Source organism: Phialemonium atrogriseum, assembly GCF_030411735.1.
Source record: "Phialemonium atrogriseum strain 8032-3 unplaced genomic scaffold QBC33scaffold_4, whole genome shotgun sequence".
Classification (NCBI taxonomy): domain Eukaryota; kingdom Fungi; phylum Ascomycota; class Sordariomycetes; order Cephalothecales; family Cephalothecaceae; genus Phialemonium; species Phialemonium atrogriseum.
This window is the reverse complement of record NW_026848141.1, coordinates 937,427-954,892: the sequence shown is the minus strand read 5'-3', so window position 1 is coordinate 954,892 and position 17,466 is coordinate 937,427. Positions and strand designations below refer to the sequence as shown.

The 17,466-nt window shown below is 54.8% G+C and overlaps 7 protein-coding genes across 7 annotated transcripts in view; 5 read left to right on the top strand and 2 right to left on the bottom strand.

The window, feature by feature from the left end:
- The window catches only part of QBC33DRAFT_609171 (40S ribosomal protein S1), a 3,706-nt gene extending 2,743 nt beyond the window's left edge, over positions 1-963 (top strand). Inside the window, exon 10 of the mRNA XM_060432380.1 lies at positions 159-963. Coding sequence (XP_060286786.1) covers positions 159-470 — 312 coding nt within the window. The 3' untranslated portion in view covers positions 471-963. The remainder of the gene's footprint in view (positions 1-158) is intronic.
- Positions 773-2,083, bottom strand: QBC33DRAFT_576229 (uncharacterized protein; the record flags this gene model as incomplete). The annotated part of the gene is made up of 7 exons (XM_060430895.1): positions 773-807; positions 880-1,183; positions 1,296-1,491; positions 1,566-1,690; positions 1,766-1,803; positions 1,876-1,995; positions 2,053-2,083. 7 exons carry the CDS (start codon positions 2,081-2,083, stop codon positions 773-775), a joined length of 849 nt encoding a protein of 282 aa, XP_060286785.1.
- A 421-nt stretch (positions 2,084-2,504) lies between these two features.
- QBC33DRAFT_528514 (reductase-like protein) lies at positions 2,505-3,879 on the top strand. Its single transcript, XM_060427063.1, has 3 exons — positions 2,505-2,611; positions 2,666-3,004; positions 3,082-3,879. The coding sequence occupies exons 2-3, from the start codon at positions 2,898-2,900 to the stop codon at positions 3,836-3,838; spliced, it is 864 nt and encodes a 287-aa protein (XP_060286784.1). The 5' UTR covers positions 2,505-2,611; positions 2,666-2,897; the 3' UTR covers positions 3,839-3,879.
- On the bottom strand, positions 3,683-6,032 carry QBC33DRAFT_528510 (N2227-like protein-domain-containing protein). Its single transcript, XM_060427062.1, has 2 exons — positions 5,533-6,032; positions 3,683-5,123 (listed from the first exon to the last, which is right to left on the bottom strand). The coding sequence occupies exons 1-2, from the start codon at positions 5,637-5,639 to the stop codon at positions 3,995-3,997; spliced, it is 1,236 nt and encodes a 411-aa protein (XP_060286783.1). The 5' UTR covers positions 5,640-6,032; the 3' UTR covers positions 3,683-3,994.
- QBC33DRAFT_528508 (uncharacterized protein) lies at positions 5,984-6,748 on the top strand. Its single transcript, XM_060427061.1, has 2 exons — positions 5,984-6,253; positions 6,316-6,748. The coding sequence occupies exons 1-2, from the start codon at positions 6,083-6,085 to the stop codon at positions 6,583-6,585; spliced, it is 441 nt and encodes a 146-aa protein (XP_060286782.1). The 5' UTR covers positions 5,984-6,082; the 3' UTR covers positions 6,586-6,748.
- Positions 6,749-7,948: 1,200 nt separating this feature from the next.
- QBC33DRAFT_272970 (importin subunit beta-2) lies at positions 7,949-11,138 on the top strand. Its single transcript, XM_060423199.1, has 3 exons — positions 7,949-8,170; positions 8,233-10,851; positions 10,914-11,138. The coding sequence occupies exons 1-3, from the start codon at positions 8,069-8,071 to the stop codon at positions 11,013-11,015; spliced, it is 2,823 nt and encodes a 940-aa protein (XP_060286781.1). The 5' UTR covers positions 7,949-8,068; the 3' UTR covers positions 11,016-11,138.
- Positions 11,139-14,052: 2,914 nt separating this feature from the next.
- On the top strand, positions 14,053-14,853 carry QBC33DRAFT_528494 (uncharacterized protein). The gene has a single exon (XM_060427060.1). The coding sequence runs from the start codon at positions 14,383-14,385 to the stop codon at positions 14,665-14,667; it is 285 nt and encodes a 94-aa protein (XP_060286780.1). The 5' UTR covers positions 14,053-14,382; the 3' UTR covers positions 14,668-14,853.
- Positions 14,854-17,466: the final 2,613 nt, after the last annotated feature.

Here is a 17,466-nt window from a genome sequence, read left to right as displayed (position 1 = left end):
CCCTGTCCCCCCCCCCCCCCCCCCCCCCCCCCCCCCCCCCCCCCCCCCCCCCACCCCCCCCCCCCCCCCAACAAAAAAAAAAAAAAAAAAAAAACGCTCTCAAATCTAAGTTCCCACTTCCTAACCCACCCCCTCTCCCCTCCTCCCCCAAAAAACAGGTCGGCGCCAAGCTCGACAAAGCCTCCTCCTCCACCTCCTCCTCCCCGTCTTCTTCCGAGACGACCCCTTCGGGCCGCGCCGTGTCAACCGACGAGGGCGCGGCGCTGGCCCGGGCGCGCGGGGCAGCGGGCTTCTGCGAGGCGAGCGCGCGGACGCGCGAGAACGTGCGGCGGCCCTTTGTCGAGGTCGTCGACCGCGTCGTCCGGAGCCCGGACCTGCTCGCCGCCGTGGCGGCCGGGAGGGCGCCGGGGACGGTCGCCGTGGGCGGCGGCGGTCGGGGGGGTGGCTATTCGTCTGTGTGTTCGTGTTGAGGGCGCAGTGGGCGGGGGGGTTTTCTGGGCGGAGTTGGTTTGTGGGGGGGATGGATGGTAGATAGGAGGGGAATGCTGGGCTAGGGAGAGAGGATGAGGAAGGGGGGAGAGGGATCACATTTGGTCATTGCGTAGGATACATGGTCATGATAGATTCCCTTTTGGAGATACTGATACCCCCATACATATCATTTACAGCCCGTCGTCTAGATGGATTTTGCATCCTCATACAGTCACGAACCCCTTTCTTGTCGAGCGGTTATTGTACATATATGTCAAGCACACAGTCCACCTCCTTTCGCTCAGTCATCTCTCGGACTCAAGAATCGAACGACAGCTAGGAACACGGCACAGTTAGATTCCGGGGCCTTGTTCATTCACAGCCGCTGCTAGGGGTGAGTATACTGACCTTCCCTGAAAGCCTCCGGTTTCTCCGAGATGAGCCAGTGTCCGGCCTCGATGTCGGCCAGCTCAAAGCGAGGGAAGAACTGGCCTATCACCGGTAGCACCTCGTCGGGAACGTACTTGCTGTGGGTGCCGCGGATGAAGAGGGCCCGCTTCTCGAACCGTACCTGGCTGGGGTCCTTGTATGGAAAGTCGCCCAGGTTGTCCAGGGTTTTAGCCAGAATGTTCAGCGGCACCCTAAACTTCTGGCTCTTGCTGCCTTCCGGGCGGTGCAGGTTCCCGAGCAGGAACTGGCGGATGGCTACTGACTAGATAGGTGGTGGTTCCAAAGTCAGCCTAGGGAGAGCGTAGGCGAGGCGAGGAGAGGCGAGGCAAAGCCTCTTAATTCTCTCCGAACTGAGAACGTCAAGTCGAACCTACCTCTTCATAGGGCCGGAGGATCTCATCTGCCTCTGCCTGCCGAGTCACTTCGGCATCGTCGATCTTTCTCATGCCCTGGATGTACCGGCCAAAGTCGCTACCCAGGGTTGCATCGATGGGCGCGTTGTCCACGGCGACTAGGTCGTTGACCGTATCTGGGGACCGGAGTGCTAACGCCATTGCTGTTTTGGCGCCCCTAGGAACGGAAGTTAAGCCGCGTGGCCCTCCGATGGAACGATTTGCCGTGGGCAAGGCAGAGCATAGACATACATGGAATGGCCGATCAGGGTCGGCTTTTTGAGCCCGTGCTCCTGGATGAAGGCAGCAAGGTCCTCGGCCATGGCCGTGTAGTCGTGGCGAGGGGCATGGGGGGATCCACCATGGTTTCGAAGGTCCTGGTGGGCAGTGCCTGTCAATAGGGGTCGCTCAAGGCAGCTCGTCGCCATTGTATGACTCTAGGGCAGGCTCACCAATGCAAAGACGTACCGGCCCAAGTCGCGGGCTAGGACTCTTCAAGGAAATCACACTTAGCATGCGCTTGCACGAGCTGACCAGCAAGTGTAACTGTTTACTCACTTACTTATGGTCCTGTTGTTTTTCTTGGATCCAAAAAGGCCATGGAGGAAGAGGATAGGAGCTGTCTGTTTGTCGGTCACGGGCTTGGCAGGCTCATGAAGGTCATATACCAGCGGAACTGGCCCTGCAGAGGACGAATACAGTCTGCGGCCCACAAGGACTCGAATGGGTCCATGGCAACCTCGCTGAAGGACAGGCGCAATTGCTCTCATCACGTCTCATTAGTGGTGGGTAAACCGGTAAAGAAGACTTTGGCGTCCAGTCTCTCTCGCATCAACACGTTTTGGGTAAGTAGGAAGTACACTGTGGGGCAGGGTCAAACTCCTTTGCCCTTACTAATAGTCCGAGGTTACGTCTTGGAAGCTCGTAATACCCAAGTCGCTAGGAAGGGGTTTAAAGAAAGAGCAAGAATAAAAACATTCCTGAGTGCTTCGATGCCCAGGATTAAAGGAACGAGAAAGTGCCTATCCTAGTGCTGACTCGAACTCTCAGCCTCTTTTAACAGGAAGTAGGGGCAAGTCAAGAAATTACCGGCTATGCCACAAGTCCGAAGAAGAAAAGGTGTCAGGCAGACCAAACACAACACGTCCTTGTGTAATGGGTAGGGGTTGTAATAGATAAAAAAAAAGATCATGAGCATTTGATCTTGAGCATTTGATCTTGATTTCTCTATTGTTAATTGGAGAGAGGCAAAAAGCGAAGTCTCCCGTGTGACCACAGGAGAAAGTAAATTCCTTATTGTAAGTTGTTCGCTACTTCGCTGAGACTTCCAGGTCTAATTTAGTATATAAAAGGGCAGTTGCAGGAACCGTTTCTTGCTTAGTCACAATTTGGCGGGACGACCTCCCTGAACCTCGGCATCTCTTTCCCTCGGCGTAGACTGACGAGAAGGATAACGAACGACATGGCTGGACAACTCCAATTACTTCTCATATATCATCATCCAGCGATCTCCTGAGTATACCTATCTTATTACCTAGTCCATCCATCTTCTAGAACCCCGTCAAGTCCCCAACACGAACCAATATGGCAGAAGCACAGCTCAATGACTTCCCGTCACTCTTCTCCCTGAAGGGCAAGGTCGCCGTTGTGACCGGCGGTTCAAGAGGATTAGGCCTATCGGCCGCCTCAGCGTAAGCCGTCCCCCCCTGACACCAAATCCGAATCCGCAGAGATGGTTCCCCCAAGCTGACCCCATCCTTTCAATCAGCCTCCTCCAAGCCGGCGCCTCCAAGGTGTTCATCTCCTCCCGCAAAGCCGCCGCCTGCGACGCGGCCGCCAAGACTCTCAACGCGCTGCCCAACCTCCAGCCCGGCGCGGCCGCCATCTCGGTGCCAGCCGACATCTCGACCGTCGCCGGGGTCGAGCACCTGGTGGCCGAGGTGGGCAAGCACACGCCTCACGTCGACGTCCTGCTGGCCAACGCGGGCGCCACCTGGGGCGAGGCCTTCGACAGCCACCCGGACAGCGCCTTCGCCAAGGTGATGGACCTCAACGTGCGGGGCGTCTTCAACACGGTGCGCCTGTTCGCCCCGCTGCTGGGCCGCCGCGCCTCGGTCGCCGACCCCAGCCGCGTCGTCATCACCGCCAGCGTCGCCGGCCTCGGCATCGGCACCCTCGGCGCCAACGGCACCTACGGCTACTCGGCCAGCAAGGCCGCCGTCATCCACCTGGGCAGGAACCTCGCCGTCGAGCTGGGGCCTCGCCACATCACCGTCAACAGCATCTGCCCGGGCTTCTTCCCGTCGAAGATGAGTAACGGCCTGCTGGCCATCGGGGGAGGCGCTGACGCGCTCGCCCAGAACAATCCCATGGGGAGGCTGGGCCAGCCCGAGGACATCGCCGGCGTGGTGGTGTACCTGTCGAGCCGGGCGGGGTCGCACGTCAATGGGGCGGCGATTGAGATCGATGGGGGCGCCTTGTGGGCAACGGGCGAGCTCATGGCACCGGGGAAGAGCAAGCTATAGGTTAATAATAATAAAAAGCATTGATTATTGTTCCCCCCGATGGCTCTCTAGTTGTACGATTCTATGCATGCTACCTGCCTCCTGGTATTGTCTCAATGCCACGTATAGCTCCAGCTGGAAAGAGAACCATGCAGCGCACCCCTCCCCAGCGTACATCTAATTCGCCGACCGGGTAGGTTTCCGTACCACCCAGGAGCTCGCCCTGTACACCGTTTGCAGCATCGATTCCGAATCCTGTATGTAGGGTGCTTCTATTCCGGTTTGCCGAGAGACAAGCACGAATCCGATCTTTTCCAATAATGCCATGACCTCGTCGTCGGAGAGCTCAAAGCTCCCTGGGTCGGCAATACCCGAAGTGTCGTTTTCCATATCCCCGTCGCCTTCGTGATCTTGGTTCCCCGGTGCTTGGTTCTCAAAGTGCCACAGTAAGGGGCCGATGTTGACCAAAACGCCTCCCGGCTTGAGGCAGTGGAAGATGGTTTCGAGGTAGCGGATGAGGTTGGGTGCCGTGTCGAGGAAGAAGACGGTCGCAACAGCATCGTATGCATCCTTGTGCTGCTCGTCGCCGTATAAGCAGAGGAAGTCCGCAGCGCACATGCTCATCTTTCCAGGATTGGAAACCTTACTGAGCTCCGTGGAACAATGGATGTCTGGAACTGGATAGCCGCGCAAGTGGTTCTTGCGGGTCTGGTGGTTTGAGAATGAGTGAACCCAGGGATAGACAGTATGCTGTCCGGCCCGTTCGCAGTAATTGAGAATGTATGACGAGGCAAGAAGCTGGTGATAGGAGATCTCATTCCCTTCAGTATCGAGGCCTCGAAGACACAGGTCGAAAACCAGCCGGCCAAGCCCAGCACCCGGAACTAGAACCTTCAGAGGCTGACCTTGATCGCTCTGTTGCTTCTCGGCTTCAAGTGCACGCATCACCGGCCCATAACATGCCCCTCGCTCCGCAGCTCCCTCGGCTGACCAGTCGCGGTAGAACTGGCGGATTGTGCTTCGGGCCTTGTCGACATCCTGGTGCTTCGCACACCCAGCCCAGGCCTGAGGTATCGAGGGTCGCTGCCCGATCTCGTGCTGGCCAACCTGAAAAGACTGCAGGCCGAAGTCGGCTATAAGCCTTGCCAGTTCGGCATTGGACTCAATGGCATCGTCGACCTTGTCCAATGTCTCTAGATAGTTGAAGGGAGGCGCTGCTAGCATCTTCCAATGGGCCTGCGGCAGGGCATAGAACGACTGCCGCCGAAGATGCGTACAGTTGAAGTGTGCTACTTTGCCATACTGCCTGTGCTGTAGGTCAGTAAATGTCGAGAATTTCGTGCTTGAAAAGCTGAGCATAATGTAATGCAGGAGGTATATGGGAAACAAGGCAGCTCTTGAAGTCAAGATGACGCAGAATTTCGGAAATCTGGTCTTGTAGGTAAATCGGTCTTGGATGTGATCCCGGCCATATAGCCTCGAAGTCTTTCCACTTCTGCTTCCAATATTCGAAGCCGGTGTCCCATCTTGCACTAGAAAAATGTGCACCTTTATGACAGTCCTTGTGCCAATGTGTGCCAATGTTCATGAGCAACATGGAAATGTGACGAAGCCAAAGGGCAAAACGCCACACGGTCATGAGAGGCAGGATCCAGGCGGCGCATCAGAAAAGGAGAGGGATGATCAGGAGCGAGCAAAATGGACGTAAAACTGACAAGTATGAGTCCAGGGAGCTGAAAATAACTCTCAACTCCTCAGGATCATCGACTGCTTTCTCAGCACCATCCCATTGGCTTTCGTCTGCCATTTCTGACTCGGACATGTTGCCCTCGACGACGGTAGCTGCTACCGGGGAGGGAGGCGGGGGAGTTTGGCGGTGGAAGAGTGAGACCACACTAGTTGACGAAGATTGGCAGTAATGACTACCATCACCGCCCCAGAAATACCAAAAGTCCCATAATGAGAGCTCACAAGTGAGGCGACCTAAGCCAGCTCAATACCCTCATAAAAAATAAGGATATATCCCCAGTTCCGGCCAAGGAAAAAAGGAAACAAACAAATGCTCCAATCTACAATCTGAACATGGAGAAGCGTGTGACGTGACGTGCTTACGACGGAGAGATCAAAATCTACGGCCAATCAAATCGAACTTGAAGTTACTCCTTCTCAAACTGGGCATCTCTCGACAAAAACTCAAAAACCCCATCTGTCCTGTCACACACTTCCATTCATCGACCATCTTACCGTGAGAAAAGGATTTCGGCCATGGATAAGGCGATTCAATTGTCGATCCCGCTCCCGCGGTCTCTTGATTCGCGGATATACATCAGCCTGACAGTCGGGCAAAAATCCATCCTGCTCTTCCTCACAACAGCATCAGCAGAAGAACTAGCAGTGGCCCCTCCGCTAGGATCGTTCGTCTACGCCTTGCCTGACGTACGTTAAGAAGAATTTTGGAGTTCGCTTCACCCTGCCGCGCGATACTGACCTTATCGTAGAAGTTCAACCCAAGCCTGCCTTTATCGACCCCGCTGTACACAGTGGAGCCGACGCTGGAGTTCACATCGCGGCTAGCAAAGCTGCTGGCCGGGAAGACGCAACGGCCCGTCTATGTAGGGAACTCTGTGAGCTTCGCGGGCGCTGGCCTGGGTGGCACGGTGGAGGAAGAAATCGAGGCCTTCAGGAATGTTGTTAAGGTGGTCCTGTCTCGACTGGAGGGTATCATCGGGTCCGCAGAGGCCGTCGCGAATGGGGTGAGCAGCTCGTGACAGATATCCAGGTTTTATGTGTGTCCCGAGACCCTCGACCGCTCTTCCTAGGTGACACTTGGGAGTTACCGGCGCCTACAAGGGAGAGGACATCGTCCCGCCCGGGATTCCAAATCCCTACGACCAGTCCATATCCACCCAGGTCCCCCCACCCCCCCCCTGCTCTTGGTGTGCCACGAGATGCCATCACTGCCACGGCACTATGGGACTGCTGTGTTCCACCGAACGTCTGGAGGAGGACGGATCAAAATCCCGCCAACGAATAAGGATCCGGGGTTATCAGACGGCCAACTCAGCAAGTCGCCCCTGCCAGTCCCCGGCCAATGGGCATCCTGCGGCGCTTCAACATTGTCCTGCTAGGCCTCGCTACCTCGCAGACCTGTCATGTCAAGTTACAGTGAAGGCGAATGGTGTTTGCAGGCTGTCCCTGCTTGTGCAAACCGCGGAAATCTGCCTCTAGGAGATAGTGGAAGCAGCCGTTAAAGCAGCTGACCATGTGTAACTGGCCTACATTTCAGAGAATGCCGATGAAGTCAGTGGCCGGATCTACGAATACGTGACCAGTTCGCCGTCAGGATGCTCTCCGAAACCCGATCGCGACTCCGAGAATAGTTGGAATTCGGTCCGTAAGTTTAATTTCTTGACTTGAGTCTGTTGTTGAGAGCAACGCGTGAAGACGTAAGGCAAGTAGTCATGGCACCGTTGACTCGCGTCAAAGGAGGATGAACTAAACATCGAAACAATTCTGCAGAACATCGCGGCTCAACTGCCGAAAGGGACAGTTGATTAAATGCGTCCCGGGCTATATCCCTCTTACTTTGGCACGACGGCTAGATGTGAAAGACCTGCCAGTTATTTCGTCCAGGGGTTCCAAGTTTGATCTGCTTGGGTCTGGTAGGAAAATCACCCCCCCCCCCCCCCCCCTTTCACTATAGACACACCCAATACCATGGATGGACCCCGCCTTCCCGTCGTTAGGTGGGTCCGGGTTATCGATATCGCCTGGCCGACCACTAAGGCCTTGGAATGTGCGGGTAAGACGTACCTCCCTTCCATTGGAGCCCCAGCTCCCTAGTATCAGGCGGGGGGAAAAAATGCAGCGGGACATCAACTTCATCGCACACTGAAACACCCCACATAACGAATTCTGAAGATTAAACAAGAGCACCAAAAAGTCGCCTCAAGGTAAAGTGAGCTTTGCAATACTGCTTTCTGAGATCATTCCTAACTAGACGACTTCTAGTGCGACTCCCCGACCGCCAACCCTTTGTTGGCTAGCCAAGCTGACTGGCCTCCATCCAACCTTACAGATGCCTGCTCTGATCTACCGACGTGGATGACGTCTGACTCGCCGTGATACTCGCTATTACAACTGTTTCTCCGATCCTATACAGGGCGCACCAATTTACCCACAAGTAGGGTTACTCGCTGTTACTGGAACCTCCCCTTGTTGTCCGGCCTTCCATCCTCCCAAGAAGATACGATGGCGTGGCAACCCAACGAGGAGTCGTTGAGGACTCTGGCAGCATGTCTGAAGGATTCCCTGAGCGGCTTTGACAAGGCTGTTCAGAAACAAGCTGAGGGTGTAAGTGCGCACCTGCATTCCGAATCGGGTTCACCAAGTACTGAAGCGCAGCCATTGTGAAGATGCTAGCCCAGGCGAAGAGCTCGCCAGATATCAACAACTACCTCGCCCTTATATTCTCGAGCGAGAGCCCTCCTGCCGGCCTTACCCTTTCCAGCCAAGATTACCTCCTCGTTCGCTCGGCTGCCGCTATCATGCTCAAGAACAATGTCAAGTCCCATTACAAACAGATCCCCGAGCCCAGTTTCGCCTTCATTAAGATGGCCATCCCTCTGGGAATCCAGGATAAGAATCCCCAGATGCGGAGCTATGCCGGGAACATTGCCACCGAGTTGATCCGCCGTGGTGGACTCTTCAGCTGGCCCGAGTTCCTCCCCGAGTTGCTCAAAATGTTTGGCAACGAGGGAGGCCAGTTCTCTGATGCGGCTCAAGAGGGCGCAATATCCGCCATGGCGAAGATCTGCGAAGACAACACAAAGATGCTTGAACGGGAGCACAGTGGCCAACGGCCGCTCAACTTCATCCTGCCCAAGCTCATCGAGGCGACCAAGAGCCCCCTGACCAAAGTTCGGGCCCAGGCGTTGACCGCCATCAATGTGTTTACCCCGAGGAAATCCCAGGCCATGCTCAACAACATCGACGACCTCCTACAGCATCTCTTTTATCTGTCCGAAGACTCGTCTACCGACGTTCGACGGCAGGTATGCCGCGCGTTTGTCCGTCTCGTAGAGACACGACCGGACAAGCTCCTGCCTCACATAACCGGGTTGGTGGATTATATCATCACGCAGCAAAAGTCCCAGGAGGATGAGGAGTTGGCTTGCGAAGCCGCCGAGTTCTGGTTGTCTGTTGGAGAGCACGAGAATTTGTGGCAAGCTCTCGAGCCGTATATCCACAAGATCATCCCTGTTCTGCTCGAATGCATGGTTTACAGCGGCGAAGATATTGCGCTTCTTGGCGGCGCATCCGATGACGAAGATGAGGAGGATAAGGAGGAGGACATTAAGCCCAAGTTTGCGAAGAAGTCGGCGGTGCGGATGCTCAATAGCGAGGCATCGGCAGATGCGAATCAAAACGGAAATGCGTACGAGAAGCTGGCCAGCATGGACGGCGACTTGGAGGAAGGTGAGATCGACGACCTGGACGATGGTGACGAGAACCCCGATGAGCGATGGACACTTCGGAAGTGCTCGGCCGCGGCGCTAGACGTCTTTGCTCGCGATTTCGGCGCTTCCGTTTTCACCTCCATCTTCCCCTACCTCCAGGCCAACCTCAGGCATGCTGAATGGCCACACCGAGAGGCTGCCGTCCTCGCGCTCGGCGCTGTTGCAGAGGGCTGCATGGACGTGGTCACCCCGCACCTCCCGGAACTGATCCCCTACCTCTTCACCCTCCTCGATGATCCGGAGGTGGTGGTCAGACAAATTACGTGCTGGACCCTCGGCCGATACTCTCTGTGGGCAGCCGAGCTGGACGACCCGGCCCAGAAGGCCACTTATTTCGAGCCGATGATGGAGGGCATCCTCACCAAGATGCTCGACAAGAACAAGAGGGTCCAAGAGGCTGGCGCATCCGCCATGGCGAATTTGGAGGACAAGGCAGCCAAGAGACTCGAACCCTATTGCGGCCCTATTATCCAGCAGTTCGTCCGGTGCTTTGCAAAGTATAAGGACAAGAACATGTGGATCCTCTACGATTGCGTCCAGACCATGGCAGAGCACGTCGGCCCGGTTCTGGCTCGACCCGAACTTGCGAATCAGTTGATGCCGGCTCTGATCACTCGCTGGCAGAAGGTCGGCGACCAGTCTCGCGAGCTCATCCCCTTGCTCGAGTGTCTCTCCTACGTCGCAATGGCGTTGGGCGATGCGTTCACTCCTTACGCCGAGCCCATCTTTTTACGCTCGGTCAACATCATACACCAGAATCTGGAGCAGTCTCTGGCTGCTACCAACAATGCGAACTTCGACCAACCTGACAAGGATTTCCTCGTGACCAGTCTCGACCTCTTGGGCTCAGTTGTTCAGGCGCTTGAGCAGGCTAAGGTTGGCGCGCTTATAGAGAAGAGCCCGACTTTCTTCGAGTTGCTGAGCTTCTGTATGGAAGATCCAGCTGATGAGGTTCGACAATCAGCTTATGCAGTCCTCGGCGACTGCGCCAAGTACGGCTTCGAGCAGTTGAAGCCGTGCCTGCAGTCGATCTTCCCCATCTTGCTCAAGCAGCTTGACCTGGATAATATACTCGACGAAGAAATCGACAGTGGGTTCAACGTCGTCAACAACGCCTGTTGGAGCGCCGGTGAGGTTGCAATGCAAGCCAAGAAGGACATGGCCCCTTACGTTCCCGAGCTCCTCCAGCGATGTGTCGAAATCATGTCGAATCCCCGAGTCCCCAAGGGCGTCAGTGAGAACGCTGCAGTCGCGCTGGGCAGACTTGGCATCGACAACTACGACCAGCTTGGGCCGCACCTACAAACGTTTGCTGCCGATTTCCTGTCGGCCATGGACGATGTCGACCCTTCGGACGAGAAGGCCACAGCATTCAAGGGATTCAGCATGGTTGTTGGACAGAATCCGCAGTCGATGGAGAAAGATCTGCTCCACTACTTCACGTCTATCGCAAGGTATCAGGATCTGAAGCTACGGAACCCAATTAGACAGGAACTGCACGAGGTGTTCCAGAACGTGAGTATCCGCCCTCCAGAGCCGTCAGAGACGATGGAGCCGCTTACTGACATTGACGACAGGTTATCAACGTGTATCGGCAAATGATACCTCAATTCGATCACTTCATCAGCCAGTTGGACCCGCAGGATCGAGAGGCCCTCAAGGCCAACTACGTATTCTAGAGGATTCCGGCCAGTGCAGCCTCGAGACATGCGAGGCCTTCGACTACTGCAATGGTCCGATGAGACTCAACGGCGTTGGGCACGAGGGGCACAATTTATCGTAGATAGCTTTAGCACCCAGTTTTCGTTTTCTGCCGGACACGTCCCGGATTTGCATCTTTCTTCAGCACAGCGGATGCCGAATAGGCGGGCGAATGCAGGGCGCATCCTCTAGGGTGCTTGGTAACGGGCAGCCGGGGACTAAGCATGGCCATTTTGAGAGGCAAGCGAAGGGAGCTCTTCTTGCTGGGGGCGGGGGTGCCATACCAGTTCATGGTGCATGGGTTGGACTCGGTACGTTCGCGGATTGTGGGAATGGGGAGGGGCGGGATGGAAGGGGGCGGATGGGAGATATCCAGGACAAACGGGTACCGAATAGTTGTCGGTGACCCTATTTTTATTAATGTCGTTTGTCCCGCGAGAGGGGATCATGAGAGCTTCTATGGTAGCTACGGTTGGGAGGGCATATAAGGGGCGGCATGGCGAAACGATACTTCTTCACACACAACGTAGATAGCTGCATAGAAACAAATCAAGCGATGACGGAAAATTCTACCTCTTGGAGTCATTTCTGTGCAGGGCTTGGTTGAAACATTCTATGCTGTTCCGGGAAGGCGATTGACGGGATTGACTCAAGGGCAGGTAGATATAGATGTTTGGGTGGCCGGATCTTTTGATATGAAGTGTCGCAACTCTACATGGCGACGCCCTCTTCCTACAATATAGATTTCCCCCGGGGGGGGGGGTCTTTCGATGAATGCTCTCACGGACATTCCCTACATCAGAACTCCGGGTTGTGGCACCCGGGACCCATCCCCCGCAACCCGGCTGCTGTCCGGCGCCGGACATTGGGGGCGCCCGTGGGAATTAAGGTCAAGATGTGAGCCTGCTTGGGGAGCATATCGCATACATGGCGATTGATGAGATGGGCGTCTAGCATGGGCCGGCTTGCACCCCATTCTATAATCTCCGGAGTATTCATCTCGGTATGATCCAGGGTACTCCTATTCAGATATATCCGATTTTTTCTTCTTTTTTCTTTCTTTTTTTCTTTTTTTTCTGTTTTTGGGGGGGAGGGGGGCGGAACGACGATCAAATAAGGACTCTGGTGGGACGCACAACACCAGGAGAGGACGCGAGACCCAAGGGCTTGGTAGGGGACCCCCAGCCTACGTAGTCTTGGACAATGCAAACAAGAGTTTACGACCGGCATGCGGTAGCACCGCCCGTAGAGACCACTATGATGGTAGCCGGAGGGCGAAACGCCGGACACGGATCGTGATCACTTCTCGGCCGGGGAGGTGGATTGAACCTCCGATGCATATATTGCTCCGTAGTCCTTGATTTTGAAGCTTGACCAAACAAAACCCTCAGTTATCCTGTCATAGGTTGTGTCATTTACTTGGTCTCATGTCTTCTTTTCACGCAGTAAATCTCATCGCAACGTTCCACTCCGTTGCAGCCGAATGGTGGCGACTGGTGAGCTGACGATTACTCAGTATGTGTGGGTGGTTGTGGCTGGGAACGGCTGTAATTTTTTTTTTGGCTAGTTTGGTCAAACCTTGTTGGGCGTCTTGTCTCAGCCCTCCCGCCATGTGGCTTGCGACATGCTTGCTGGCTGAGCGAGGCGGGTTATCCCGTGACAAGGGCTTAGGATCAGGGGCCAATGGTAACCGGGGAACCTTTTCCAATCGGTCCGGCCGGTCATTGTCTCCGAGGTCTTGGACGGTGGTGGGGGTGTTGGCCTAAGCGGGGTTGACCCCTTGAGACAAAAAGGGCTGGTGCCAGGGGCAAAGAATATGAAGGGCTGCTCGCTGCTGTCCTCTGATTCCCAGGCGTTGGGTCAGCTCACACTACCCACCTCATGCTTAGGTAGTTAGTAAGAAGGTCGGCGATGACATGAGATTTCTCGGCACGGAGCGATTAGCCCGGGTTAAGCGCAGCCTCCAAACGAGGGGATTAATATCGGCAGCTGGGCGTCGACCTGCGTCAGTATATTTTGTACACCAAACCCGCTATGAGGGTGGCAGGATATCCCGGTAAAGGCTTAATTATATGACGAGACGAGGGACGAACTCCCAACCGGGGTCTTGTAAGATCGGAGGCGGCAACCTCAGAATTGATCTTTGCCCCAGGGCGTCAGCCAGTTGATTGCCCCCCTCCCCACCAGAAAACCTCCCCACCAGAAAAAAAAAAGAAAGAAAAAAAAAACCAAAATCCCAAGACATGGGAGAAGAAGCCGGGTGGATAGTTCTGCTTGTTCTGGTGTCGAGACATCCCAATCCTGACACTGTTCAGGCATCATAAATTATGGAGGTAATGGTTGAAACTGTGTGTACCGTTCCATTCTAGGGATCGGAGAATTGTTTAGGCAAGGGTCCGACGATCGAGATCGGCAGACGACTTGTGAAGTGGAGGTGCGAGTCCCATAGTGTCGGCATCGACATAGGTATCGGCTGGCTACGGCATGCGAATCTTGGCCTTGCTCACCGCGACTTGGGGTCTGACAAGGCACAGCAAGGATCAGGCGTCCCTGAAGCACAGCACGCAAATATCTGGCGACCTGCTTGTGCCCTGTCACGGGGTTGTTGTTGGGGGAGGGACTGGGAGCGAAGCTCAACCACCAACGTTCCAGAAAGGCAACAGAACACAGCACGAGCCCTGCGTTGCCATTGGCCAAATCGACGCTGAGGCCTACATAGTATGCGGAGAGTGGGATGATCGTCATGCAAAAGAAGGCGTGCATACGCCTGTGGGATGCGAGTGTTCGAATGCGGGAGCGCTTTCTGGTTGGCGGTTCCCGACCCTCGAATACATGGTACTGCTCCTCTGCGGCCGGGGGCCTGATCACATGGTCACACTACCGCAATGTTTCCCAAATGGGAGAGGCTTAACTATATATAACTAGTGTAGTTCCGCCCGACAACCGGCGTTCGGCAAACCGGCTCCTTGCAGCACTCCGTTACTGAACGAAGGAGCGAAGAAGCGAAGAAGGCCGGGGGTGGTTGGTGCGGGGGGAGGTGGGAAGGGGGCAGGTTTGGCCGAACCCACTTGGAGAATGGAGATGGAAGTTTTCCATGTTTTCTGCCGTGTTTCGAGCCTCTGGCGCTTCCGTCGCCATCCGACGGCAGCGAATCCAAGGAGCTAGGGAATAGCGGAACTGTCTCCCCAGTGAACGGCACTGATCCGCACCACAGGGGTCCTGGACGGTGCCTCCGGGGATGTGGGTGGCAAGAACAGAACCAGCCCCCGGCGGCAAAAGAAAGTACTGTTAGGAAAAAGTTGAGAAACGCCGAGCAGAGGTATAGGTAACTTGTCCCGCTCGGCCATGCATCGCATCCTTTTGAGGCTCACCGCCTGGAGTTTGTGTGCCACCATCAGGGCTAAAAGGCCAGTGCAGCAGGTCTGCTGTCTGGCGTGTAAACTAGCCGTGCTCTACCCCATCATGAGCGATTTTGTTTTGCCTGATTGCCGTATGCGCGAGAGCGCTCTTGCATCGAAGGTTGGGGTAAATTTTTTAGCACCTGATGCAGCTGGCATCGGATGGGAAGTTTGGGAACTAAGAAATCCTGCGGTCACCGCGGGTCACCGATCCTGGAGCGAAGCATCATGAGCTGCTTGTTGTAGATCAACGAGCCGCCTCGTGCACTATACTGGAACGGAAGCGCGGAGGAAACTAAGCTGGTACCTTCTCCGGCGAGGGGAGGCGAGCAGTAGTGGAACGTTGTATTCTTCAGTGAGATGCGAAGGGTCGTAGGTGGTGAGGTCGGTAGTACAGACAGAATAATTAATATCGAAAGCAGGAGGCAAAACCTTCCACTCTGGCGGAGTCTGGCGGAGTCTAGCGGCAGGCAAGAGGTACCGAGGTACCTACATAGCTTCCATAGGTCCACAGGAATAGAAACAGATTAATCCAGAAATGGGTTAGTCGTAAAGACAGGAATATGATGACATAGTTTTGGGCAGTTAGAGTTTCTCCAGCCGCCTCTCAAGTTAGGCCCACTGGCGGCATTTCCATCATCAGGTGAGTTGGTACCGTACCTAGGTAGGTAAGGTATGTAGGTACCTAGTTGCACTAGGTAATGTTCGGTACCTAATAGACGAGGGCCCGAAGTACGAATACAACTGTGGCAGTGCCCTCAACTTGCCATAGCCTCCCTCTGTGAGCGGTGAATGATTTGAACACGCAACCCCAACCGCGACAATGTTTGGGTGTCTCGGAAGCCCGGGGCCACTGTGGGTGGTTGGGGCCCGGGGGAGTCTGATCCATGCCTCCTTGCTAGATGATCATCAAGAAGAACAAACAGTGTCGCCTGCAACCTTCTTCCCTTGCAGCTGCAACAAAAAAGTTTGGCAGATCCGCCTTGAACAGATGGGTCCAGCATCGCTCGAAACAAAGAATTAGGAATCAGAAGACCATAAACATTAGCTAAACTAATGACACTAGAGGGGCTATTTTGAGGCTTCCCGAGTGTATGTGTAGGTAGTGTCGGGTCTTGGCGCCCGAGGTTGAGTGCTGGCGCCCATCGGTTTGGGTGAACCCGCGGATTGGAATCCCTGGTGTTTTGGCATTGGAGCATCTCACGATGACCAAGGCCCAAAAATGGACACGAGAAACGGCTGTTTCATCCAACCATGAGCCAGGGCTTGAAAATCTGATCGACCTGGCATCGGACAGGGGTCCTGCCAGACGGTGAATGGCCAGGTTGTCAGACACTAGGGGTGGACCCTGGCTTTCCCTAGCATTCTAACGGCAGGGCCACCATGTGAGGCGGGGTCATCTTGGCGTTGGAGTTTTGGAGAAGCCCTCTTAATAAGTGTTATTTTATCAAAAAGACGACCTCGTACAACGAAATAAATGAAACAAAGGTTCCTGTGAGGCAGTGCAGTAAGGTTTTCGCTCTGCCCCGCCTACGAAACTGATGATCGTGAGTTTTCGATAGAGAGCCATACTCTCCGTCTCTCAAACAAGCCGCCCCGGTGGCCTCGCTTCGTTGCTTGCCTCCGGAATGGAATTCCTCGGCCAACAAGGGCTGTCACTAGTGCTAAACCCCACTCGAGCCAACTGTTGTGTGCTGCGTACCATAACCACGGACGTTCACACATACGACCTACCTACTTCGTGATAACTGCCAAGAAACCATGTCTTCCGAATGATGACATTGCCTGTCGGCCAATGGTTCAGGGTTTTAGCGCCGTTGGTTGACTGGAGGATCTAGTAACGTACATGTAGGTAAGTCAACAAACAACAAGAGATATACCTCCACTGGCAAGAAGTTATGCCCAAAGTCAAGAGTCCATCCGGTCGAGTTCGAGTGTTGGGATGGTTCGAGACGGGACGGAACAGACTGCATTCCGGTCCCGGGGGGAGGAGCACCAAGAGCACCTATGGACGGGAGCATGCCCTCTGCCTAATCGGTGGAGCCCCGACGTCACCAACTTAACCCTATTCGTGCGATTGACATGAAACAAGGTCTTGGCTCCAAAGAAAAAAATTATTTTCTCTCGCGTTTTTGCTTACTTCTTCTGGTTTATGTGGGACGGCGATAGAGCCGGCCGGATATGGCAGCTGAAGCGGAGGGCTGGGAAGTGGGGGGACGCGTGCCGGGCGGGGAATATTACCCCGACATGTTTGTTTGTGCACTGTACGCTGTCCTCCTGCTGCTTAGGTACCTCCATATTTAGACATTGCTATGTATCAACAACCAAGCTGGTGCTCGGCGCCCAAAGCCATCACTGATTAGGTAGTTGCCCGGCCGCCAGGTCGCTGCCACGTTGCCAGCTTTGTTTTCGGCCTACCCTCTATCTCCCCACATCACATGCTCTTGGTGCCCTAAACGTCCAATGTCTCGTGGATGCCGAACCATTTTCCCAGTGGTGGCAATGAGCCCAGGTTCACGCAGTAGAAGCGACGAAGATGGCCAAATACATTGCCGCATCGGCAGTCCATTTAGGCTCCAAGAGAATGAATGGCAAGCCACTGAAGCTAGGGATGAGGGTATATGTTTTGAAAGTGTGGTGGCCGTTGTCGAGCAGGGAATGCACACACTGTCACACCAAGAATACCGTTTATAGCCAACGAGGTGACCGAGTCTAGTCATAGCATGGATAGTAGAGACGCCCAGGGAGTTCGTCAACCGAGTGTCCCTTGCCCGTGGTCGAACCGGCTGCCAGCCAGCCAGCCATCTCACATGTAACAATAGCAGACTCCGCCTCCCCCTCTCCTCATGACCTATAACGGCTTGGGGAACAACAGCATGACTTGGACGGTCTCCCGTGATGACTGAGACCAGCTTAACCGTCAGATAATCGGAAAATATCCCAAGGCCTATATTACGATAAAAACTAGCTGTGGTCAGGAACAGTCCATCTGCGCCATGTGCTACACAACAGCAACACTCATGCAATGCGT

Excerpts from the sequence above, each read along its gene's own strand:
- QBC33DRAFT_528494 (XM_060427060.1), top strand. The coding sequence starts at position 14,383 with ATGCATCGCATCCTTTTGAGGCTCACCGCCTGGAGTTTGTGTGCCACC.
- QBC33DRAFT_272970 (XM_060423199.1), top strand. The coding sequence starts at position 8,069 with ATGGCGTGGCAACCCAACGAGGAGTCGTTGAGGACTCTGGCAGCATGT. Across the intron at positions 8,171-8,232 it reads TTCAGAAACAAGCTGAGGGT|ATGCTAGCCCAGGCGAAGAG; the intron begins GTAAGTGCGCAC and ends GCCATTGTGAAG. Across the intron at positions 10,852-10,913 it reads TGCACGAGGTGTTCCAGAAC|GTTATCAACGTGTATCGGCA; the intron begins GTGAGTATCCGC and ends CATTGACGACAG.
- QBC33DRAFT_528514 (XM_060427063.1), top strand. The coding sequence starts at position 2,898 with ATGGCAGAAGCACAGCTCAATGACTTCCCGTCACTCTTCTCCCTGAAG. Across the intron at positions 3,005-3,081 it reads GGCCTATCGGCCGCCTCAGC|CCTCCTCCAAGCCGGCGCCT; the intron begins GTAAGCCGTCCC and ends CCTTTCAATCAG.
- QBC33DRAFT_528508 (XM_060427061.1), top strand. The coding sequence starts at position 6,083 with ATGGATAAGGCGATTCAATTGTCGATCCCGCTCCCGCGGTCTCTTGAT. Across the intron at positions 6,254-6,315 it reads TCGTCTACGCCTTGCCTGAC|AAGTTCAACCCAAGCCTGCC; the intron begins GTACGTTAAGAA and ends ACCTTATCGTAG.
- QBC33DRAFT_528510 (XM_060427062.1), bottom strand. The coding sequence starts at position 5,639 with ATGTCCGAGTCAGAAATGGCAGACGAAAGCCAATGGGATGGTGCTGAG. Across the intron at positions 5,124-5,532 it reads AGCTCCCTGGACTCATACTT|GCAGTATGGCAAAGTAGCAC; the intron begins GTCAGTTTTACG and ends CCTACAGCACAG.